General features: G+C 41.4%; 1 protein-coding gene across 1 annotated transcript in view; it reads left to right on the top strand.

Moving 5' to 3' along the window:
* Positions 1-1,482: 1,482 nt before the first annotated feature.
* Positions 1,483-9,754, top strand: part of LOC117389408 (trichohyalin-like) — a 52,070-nt gene continuing 43,798 nt past the window's right edge. Inside the window, exons 1-4 of the mRNA XM_033987081.2 lie at positions 1,483-1,622; positions 7,186-7,284; positions 7,367-7,408; positions 7,741-7,818. Of these exons, the coding sequence (XP_033842972.1) occupies positions 1,612-1,622; positions 7,186-7,284; positions 7,367-7,408; positions 7,741-7,818 (230 nt within the window). The 5' untranslated portion in view covers positions 1,483-1,611. The remainder of the gene's footprint in view (positions 1,623-7,185; positions 7,285-7,366; positions 7,409-7,740; positions 7,819-9,754) is intronic.

The following is a 9,754-nucleotide window of genomic DNA, read 5'->3' as shown; positions in this document are numbered from 1 at the left end:
TCGACAGGAAGCCAGTGCAGATATTTTAGTACAGGACTGATGTGGTCTCTTCTTTTAGTTCCTGTTAGGACTCTGGCCGCTGCATTTCGGACCAACTGGAGGCTCCTTATAGTACTTTATAGTACTTTATAGTACTTTATAGTACTTTATAGTACTTTTGGGGCAGGCGGCGAGCAGAGAATTACAGTAATCAAGTCTTGAAGTAACAAATGCATGGATGAGTTTTTCAGCATCGTTTTTAGGTAAAATATTTCTAATTTTAGTTATATTTCGCAGGTGAAAGTATGCGGTTTTACAAGATAGGTTTATATGGGCTGTGAATGAGAGATTTTGATCAAATAGGACTCCAAGATTTTTTACAGTAGGGCTAGAAGCTATACTCACATTGTCGAGTGAGATTATCTGGTCTGACAGAGAATCTCTTTGACCTTTGGGACCAACGACAATGACCTCTGTTTTTTCAGGATTTAAGAGCAGGTAATTCAAGGTCATCCAGGTTTTGATGTCCTTCACACAGGCACTGAGTTTATCTATTTGATCAGTCTGATTTGGTTTCATTGATAAGTACAGCTGAGTGTCATCAGCGTAGCAGTGAAAATTAATGCCATGTTTTCTGATAATGTTCCCCAATGGCAACATATACAGAGTAAATAGGATTGGACCAAGCACAGATCCTTGTTTTGAAGCCTTGGCTGAAATAATAGGCTATGACCCATGATATATTTTCCCCAATCATGATTTAGAGACAGTTCTGATTGTTAATATTGTGACATTTACTGTGTGTGTAATACACACTGTACAAAAAATATATTTAGACAGACAACTTTATGATTGTGGTAGTCATTTATAGTTTAGTCTAGGCTTTGGCCTAGACTAAACTATAAACTAAACTATAAATCCTGTTTAGGCAAAACAAATCATGGATCATAGCCTATTATTTCAGCCAAGGCTTCAAAATAATAGTTTGTTTGAACATATGCACATTTTGATAAATAATAAACAACTTCTTAAACTCTGTGTGACTTCTTTCAGAACCTCACCCCAGAACGACGGCTGTAAGACAACTTTCATTTCAGGAGAACTGCTTCAAACAATGTGATAAGATAAAAGACCCCAATAAAATTATATTGCTTTGTTGCAGTTGTTTAAAATGACTGCCAGAAGGGAGTGGTTCAAATAGTCCATAGGTGAGAAGGGTCAGCTGTGATCCGACCTGCTCGCCCCTGAGTCCTTGAGACATACATGGTTTCACTGAGAGCAATGAAATCAGCAAACTACCACACTCTAAAACAATAGTCAGTATGAGGAAGACATAGTGGAGCGGTCGGACTTTGCTGCCTCTGATGTGACGAAAGGTTGAACCATCTCTGCCCACCGGCCTACATCACCAGGGAGCTCTGCAGCGCCCCCCCCCCCATGCCCCTCCCACATAGCCCCTCCCCTGGCTCAGCCCTCCCCTCACAGAACAGCAAACAGCAGAGACAGACAAGTACATGTTCAGCCTGGTTATGTTTTAAGAAAAGAAAAAGACTTGAAAAAAGGAAGTTGTGTCTGTGTTTAGATCATACGTTTTTCTTATTAGGCGTCGACTGCAGAGGCAAAACGGTCAAAATGGGCAGAAGGTAAGGTTTTTACTTTCAAAATTATTCTAGTTTATATCCTCTTGAAGCTGTGTATTTTTAATATTGTTTAGGCTCTGTGTCTGACTTACTTTTAGTTCAGGAAAATATTCTTTGTACTTTGCTGCATATTGTAAAATGATCTACTTTAGAGAAAAAAAATGAAGCTGATTTATACATTTTAATCGGCATTTTACTGGATAAGAATCATGAAGTAACAACCCGGAGAGACGTGTTTGGTTGTTGTAGGATTAGAAACATGAGGAAACATCAGTGAAAATGTAATAAACATACACTCTTTACCGGGACACATTTTTCTGTCGTACGTCTGCACCAAACACCAAAACAGTTTCCTAGTTTAGGATACTTAATACAGATATTCAGATATTGAAGTAAGAATCAGAACTAAAGTATTGTCTGGAAAAAGGGGCACAAAACATAAGATTACTCCATCTTTTCTGCTCCTGAAGAGTGCAGACGCAAACCTTACTTGCTCCGGCTGCTTCCTTCTTTACTTTGGTTTTTAATCATTTTACCTCTTCCAGTCCTGGGAGATTTGTTTAGTTATGATTTTACATTTTTAACTACATTTTTGACAAGCCAACGACATGTCCAGGGGAAGAAACCAACGGAATTCTTTCTGTGAATGCTGTCGGGACTATCAACAACAAATTAATGAGCTACAAACACGGATATTTGTTTTAGAATCTGAAAAATGACTTCACCGAACGCTCTTTGTGACTTCCAGTGGTAAACAGCCTAAAGTTAATTTCAGAGAAGAGGGTGAAAAAAACTGCTACTTTCAATTTGATACTTTCTCTTGATATCAGTGCGATACGGTGTCTTTTCTAAAACTTTGTAAAGACAAGAATGCCAAGCCAACGCGACAAGTGATAAAAGACAATGCTATACCTAATACAGTTACATCACCCAAAATACAACTTACAAACACATTTTTACCACTGTCACAGACTGATGTTGATATTAAATACAAACAGAAAATGGATTTTTGTCACAAAACAAGAGCAAGGAAGTTAGCAAAAGAGCAGACAGGCGGTCTGTGCCAAACACGAAGTTCAGAGAGACACTGCTGTTAGGAGATGGTGCTGTGAGAGATGTGACTCACAGAGGAATCCAAACTTGCTCGTACCCCAGTCACACTGTCTCTGAGATTACAAAACTCCTCCCAAACGTTTTGTCAACGTACCAAGGAGCTAAACAGCTGATTGTGCACGTGGGTGCAGTTGACACCAGAATGAATGAGACTGAAATCTTGAAAAAGCATTTCATTTAATTATTTGAGGAGCTTGATAAAGTGGAGGTTAAGACATTCATCAGTGGACCTCTTCCTACCATAGACAGAAGAAAGATGAACAAATTTACCCGGCTGCTTCAGCTGAACACATGGCTGTTCAACACGTGCGGTCAGAGGACTGCACTACATTGAGAACTGTGATCTATTCTGGAAACGAGAGGACCTGTTCAAGGGAAATGTTCCGCACCTGAGCAGAGGTGGAGTGAGAGTGTTGACGGAGAACCTCCTCCACGCTCTGAGGCACCGGCCTGGACAGGGTCCTGGCCCAGTGAGAGAAAAGAGGAATGAGAGAAGCATTCCTGCTGCACCAACCAGAGACCAAACCAATGTGTCAGCACCATCTGCAGCACCACAACTACAACCACCACCTCCCCCAGCGAAGAACTCACGACCAGCAGCACAACCATCTCCCCCAGCTATGGATTCAGCAGCAGCACTACCTTCCCAAGTGAAGGATTCAGCTGCAGCGTCACTTCCCCCAGGGCGCTCGTCACAGGCCTTGAACCTGTCTGTGACAGCCCCAACCGATGTTTCAGTCTCAGACAGGAATTTGGACGGTTCCCATCACACCTAATATAATGCAATCAAGAGTTCTGCCATTAACTATACTCAACTCTTCCCCGTACCCACCTATCCTCCCTAGTCTTTCACCCAAACTCCTCCCTGCTCTGCCTCCTCGGCCCTCACCTGGTCCCTCACCCAAACTCCCCCCTGCTCGCCCTTCCCTGCCCTCCCCCAGAGCTGTTATCACCAAGAGCTTGGACACACAGGGCCTCTGCTGTCTCAGGACATACAGTCATGAGAAAGATAATATCAGACTGAGGCCCTGTGATGGAGCTATATCTACAGTTACACCACATAGACTGATTAACAGAAGGACAGTTAGAGCCATTTAGTTCTCATTCTCTGTTCGAAAATAATATCCAGTCCTAAAAAGTCACAAATTGTTGTAAGAGTGAAGACGTTTCTCTGCTCGTCCAAGCCACTTCTTCAGTTCTGGTCAGATGCTGGTGCCCACTGCCTTATATCTATCTGAGGGGAGGGGCTAACCGCACTGAAACTGTGAACATCTATTATCTCTAGTTTCAGCTGAGACTACCCTATTCAGCCTTAACGACCCTGCTATTGTTCTCATTGTTCTGGGTCTGAGGATGGAGTTGTAGATGGGGGACAGATTATGTCTGAGGCTCCATTTCTGTTTAAGGAAGGATTCTGTTTCCTAACAAAAATAGCTTCTTTAACTCCTCTCTCAAACCATCTCTTTTCTCTGGCTGAGATCTAAACTTCACTATCTCCAAAGGAGTGGTTAGTGGCTTTGAGATGGAGATGTATGGACTGGGGTCCAGAGGAAGTCTTGGTACATCCTCTTATGTCTTGACTTTATGTTTTTAACCGAAACATGGCTTGACAAAAACACAGGTAATGCAGTTCTAGTGGAATCAACTCCACCCAACTTCAAATTTGAATCTGAAACACGAGTAAAAAGAAAGGGTGGAGGTATGTGCATTTTTTTTAGAGAAAATTTAGTTACTCACAAAGTGTCATTGGGGTGTTTTCGAGTATGTTTCATTCAAAATGGAGCTAAAACAATCCCCCTCCATCCTCTACTTAGTCATATACAAACCTCCCCAGCACTGTCTGAGTTTTATTGATGATTTTACTGAGATGCTTTCAGTCGTATGCACAGACTTTGATGGTTTAGTCATTACAGGTGATTTTAATGTACATGTGGATAATGTGTTTGACAGAAACACTAAAGAGCTCAGTTCTGTCCTTGAAACCTTTGGTCTGACTCAGCGTGTCAGCGAGCCACAACAGAGGGCACACTCTGGACCTGCTCATTACAAAAGGAGTAAATATTTCAAATGTCAGTGTGGTGGATGTTGTTCTGTCTGATCATTTCTGTGTCTTCTTTGACCTGTCTGTTATTCCCAAACCAGCGGCTGGTCCTGCAGTTGTTCACAGGAGACACATAAATGATAAAACAGGTGCACTGTTCATGGAAATGATACACTTTGAAAATGCCTCATGTTCTGATGTTGATGATTTGTTGAACTCTGTAACTTCGAGTGTTTTGAATGTTCTGGACACCATTGCCCCGATGAAGGTTAAAATGGTTAAAGATGAGCAGAAAGCGCCATGGAGGAATGATGACTCGGTCAGGGCACAGAAAAGGGAGGAGGGCCGAGCGGGAATGGAGCAAGTCAAAGCTCCAGGTTCATTATGAGATTTACAGAGAAAAGATGCACATGTACAACCACAGTTTTTGTAGAACAAGGAAGAGGGATTTTTCTGACATTATTGGAAGTCGCAGTAAAAACTCTCGTGTCCTGTTTGCAACAGTAACAAACCCCCCAGCTCCACTGCCTTTAGAACTAATTTCCACATCTAAGTGCTATGAGTTTGCAGTGTTCTTTAATGACAAGGTTCAGGGCATTAAAAATGACATCAATTCCACAACACAAATAACAACCCAGCACCACCGAGACACTTAGAGCTGACTCACTTTGCACCTGTAACTGACAAAACTGTCCAAGAGATTGTCACCAGTCTGAGTTCATCTACACCTCCATGTGTTACCCACTAAACCTCTAAAGTCTGTGCTCAGTTTGCTGTCACCACTCACTCTCATAGTTAATATGTCACTTCAATCTGGAACATTCCCAAGAGCTTTGAAAACTGCGGTTATCAAGTCTCTCCTAAAGAAGAGCAGTCTTGATGCCACAATGTTGAACAATTATCGACCGATCTCAAATCTGTTAAAGGCAAAATCCTCAGAAAAGTTGTTTACCAACAGCTTATTAACTTTCTCCAAATGAACATCTCCTTTGATGTTTTCAGGTTTTACCACCACAGCACTGAGATGCTCTTATCAAGGTGACCAATGACATCCGCCTGAACACTGATGCAAAGTCTCAGTCTTGATCCTGTTAGATCTGAGTTCTGCCTTTGACACTGTGGATCATGGGATCCTCTTACAGAGACTAGAGGACTGGGAGGGCATCTGTGGTACGGCACTAAACTGGTTCAAGTCCTGTCTAGAAAACAGGGAGTACTTTGTTGAAATTGGAAAATGTGTCTCAGATAAAATGTCCCTGGCCTGTGGGGTGCCCCAGGGGTCAGTCCTGGAACCCCTGTTGTTCAGTCTCTACATGCTGCTGTTAGGACAGTTAATACACAACAATAATGTGTCACACACAACTCTGTAGACGAGTCAGATCTATGTCTCACTGCAGCAGGTGAATATGGACCAGTGGATTCACCGCATCAACAGATCAGTGTGTTGAGGAAAATCAACTTTCTCCAGATAAACTCAGACAAGACTAAAGTCACAGAAACATAGAGAAAGTGTCAGTGTCACCTCCAGTCTCTGTCTCTAAAACCTTCAAATCAGGCGAGAAATCTAGAGGTAATAATGGACTCAGACTTGAACTTTAACAGCAGTAGTAGTTGGAGAGATGTATCCTGCATTTGTGTCCAGTAGATTAGACGACTGTAACGTCCTGCTCACTGGCCTCTCCAAATGAGCTTTAAGGCAGAACAGAACATCCAGAACATCCAGAACATCCAGAACATCCAGAACATCCAGAACACTGCTGCTCGGGTCAGGACTAGAACCAGGAAGTACTTCACACATGTGTCCTGTGCTCAGGTCTCTGGCTCCTGTAGCTCAAAGAATAGACTTTAAAGCAGCTCTTTGTGTATAAGTCTCTCCATGGCCTTGGTCCAAAGTTCATCTCTGACATGTTAGTGCCACATGAAACATCTCACACTCTGAGGACTTCAGGGACCGGCCTCCTGCTGGTGCCCAGAGTCAGGACTAAACATGAGGAATCAGCGTTTCAGTTTTATGCAGCTAAAACCTGGAATAGTCTTCCTGATGATGTGAGACAGTTTTAATGGTAATTTTATGATGATTATTTGTTATATAATAACAAATATTCATGTTCGTTATTTCTGCTTTGATTTGTGTGATTTTAATGTCTTTCTTATTCTGTAAAGCACTTTGAATTACCTTGTGTACAAATTGTGCTATACAAATAAACTTGCCTTGCCTTTCTGCTCATTCACTTACGGTATGTTTAACTGTTGATGTGTTTTTATATTTCATGAATGAAAATGATTAAAAATAAATAAATAAAATAAAAATAAATATTTAGTGACAATGCCAATTCACATTTTTATTTTAGTTTCTAAATGTTTAGTTTAATTTGAGCTATAGTAAATAACTGTGCATGTGTTTCCTTACAGTCCATCGCGCCCGGTCCAGACTGGACAGGTACAGAGGTCACACGGCGGATGGTTCTCCTGGTTCTGGCGGTGTTGGGCTGGTCTGTTCATTTGCTCAGGGTGAGACTCTTAATTAATTACATAAATGTATTAATGAATATAATGCACACAGCTTTTCATTTAATGTCATTTTTATTTGTAGAAATGAGGAGGATGTGGAAAAGTGTGAAAACAAACCACTGAGGTAAATAAACACATTAAGGGTGATCAGAATGTGATTTAAACAATATTAACCAATTATTAAATCACCACAAATATTATTACAGATCATAGGAAACAGTAATAGCACACGGCTCATGGTAACATGTGTAATAACAAGATAAGGGTCATAGACTGTTTGAATAAATGGACATGGCTAACCTGATAGCTGCTGAGATGAAGTCTTAGGGCTTAGTTTAGTGTCGTTAATACAATGTGTTACTGTTTTAACCTCATTAAACCTTCATATTAAGGAAGAAGGAAAACCACTGACACAAACTGGATCAAAACTCTTCCACATTCTGCTGTTTTCCTCAGCTCTGCTCTGGAAGTGCCACAACAAGCATACAGCATAGAGAGCGTGGAAGAGCTGAGACACGAGAATCAACAGCTCAGGTAAAAATGGACTATTGTATAATATTAGTTTTTCTCAGTTGTTTTGGTGCAGTTTTCTGAGAAGAACTGAATATTTCAAGGCTTTAAATGCATTCCTCAAAATAGTTCATACAAATATCAAATCAAATTAAAGCCACAAGTGGTGATAATGCCCCCCCCCCCCCCCCCAGCCCCCTTCTGAGACCATGAATTGATTCCCCAAATTTCATAGGAATCGGATAATGTTTGCGTTTCACCCCTATGGTAGGGGGCGCTATAGTGTTCATTTTGATTAAAATTAATATTGCATTCCATTCATGCCCCAATCTCGCATATGTGATGTGAATGTGAGCTCTGTAGGGCGATGCCTGTGGTCGTGAGAGGACATAAAAAAAACAGGAAATGAAGGCGTTTTTCGGTGGTGGCGTACGGGCGAACCGTGTGGAATTCGGAGAAAACGTGGATGTTTTATGAAAACCTATGTGTCTGGATGTGGCATGTGAAATCTGAGCTCATTTGAACCAAAAACCTGAGACTAGTAGCGTTTTGAAAACACGCTGCGAATGAAGTGGCGAATATTTGATTCAAAATGGCCGACTTCCTGTCTGTCATAGGGCAGCGCTATAATTATATTTTTTGCTTCTCTCTATAAGCTCTATCACTGGTACGAATTTCGTCAAAATCTGAGTCGAGCCTTCCTAATAAATTGAAAATCTCAAAATTTCTAGGTGGCGCTGTTGAGCCAGTGTGCTTTGGACATTGTCGCGATGCCAATTTTATGAAATTTTTCGCCGAGCCGGTCGATCCTATGGGTGAAAACTGCGATCCTTTTGACGGAAAAATTATAATAATAATAAGAAGAAAGAAACCCAGCAAGAACAATGCCCCTCGCCATCACTTCGTGAGTGGCGAGGGCCAATAATCCTGCACAAAATCTTTAGTTCATTTCACAAATTGAAGTATTTCTCTCAGTGACCACATCAGTCCCTCAGGGTGCACAGACGTCTGTGCAGCGTTTACCATCTTGTCTTGTAAAACCTGTGTCAGACAGTTGGTTACTGATGCAGAAGAGTCTTTGAAAGTTGTATTTACTGCTGCAAATCTGTGAAAACACAAGTACGAGGTCCAGTGCAGCAGCAGGAAAAAGTTCTCTGTGACAGAATATCTCCCCCTTAATCAAAGAGAAGATGAAGAAAGCCTTGGGAGACAATTTCTGAAAACACAAATAGAACATGTGAAAAAAAAGACAAAAAAAGCGCCAACGATTGATATATAGATTGATTGATAGATTTTCCTAAATGTCAAATTACTACAACAACTGATTGGTATCATTGAAGAATGTGAAATTTAGCCCACTGACTCTTCAAGTTGTTGTCAAATTACCACAGTGGTAGAGCAACTTTAACAACTTTTACCTGAGGGAGAGACACCAGATGACCCGTACTAGTAACCTATTTAAAACCCTTTTACCTCCCAAGGTTGGACACGGACCAGCTAAGAAAAGTGTAAGAAAGTGTGGAGACTTACCTCACAAAGACTAAGTCCTCGGCGAGCCGATCTGCCAACTACTAAACTTTGTGACTAGTTCGAGATCTAGTGTTGGGACAAGAATGAGATGCAGTCAGTAAAATGTCTTTTTTGTATGTTTATTGCTCAAGAGATTTGAATGGGCTACAAATGCAGGAGCGTCAATATAACCACAGATATAGCATGAGATTTGACCTTTACGTCCGAGACACAGCTATCATGTGAGTAGAAAGAGGCAATTATATGAACTCCCAAGTGATACAGCCCCCAGGGGACTACTGTTGTACCACCATGAATCCACACCTGAGATGGGGTAGGTAGCGCAGAAGCTGAGCCTAGTCCCACTTTCTAACCACACCGTGAATGGACAGGAGAGTCATGCAATATCAACCAGTCAGAGATTGATCGACCTACAGCCCAGGTCGAGGCA

The sequence above is a fragment of the Periophthalmus magnuspinnatus genome, chromosome 21 (assembly GCF_009829125.3).
Source record: "Periophthalmus magnuspinnatus isolate fPerMag1 chromosome 21, fPerMag1.2.pri, whole genome shotgun sequence".
Taxonomy (NCBI): Eukaryota; Metazoa; Chordata; class Actinopteri; order Gobiiformes; family Gobiidae; genus Periophthalmus; species Periophthalmus magnuspinnatus.
Note: the sequence above shows the minus strand (reverse complement) of the source record. Positions and strands in the feature narration are given on the sequence as shown.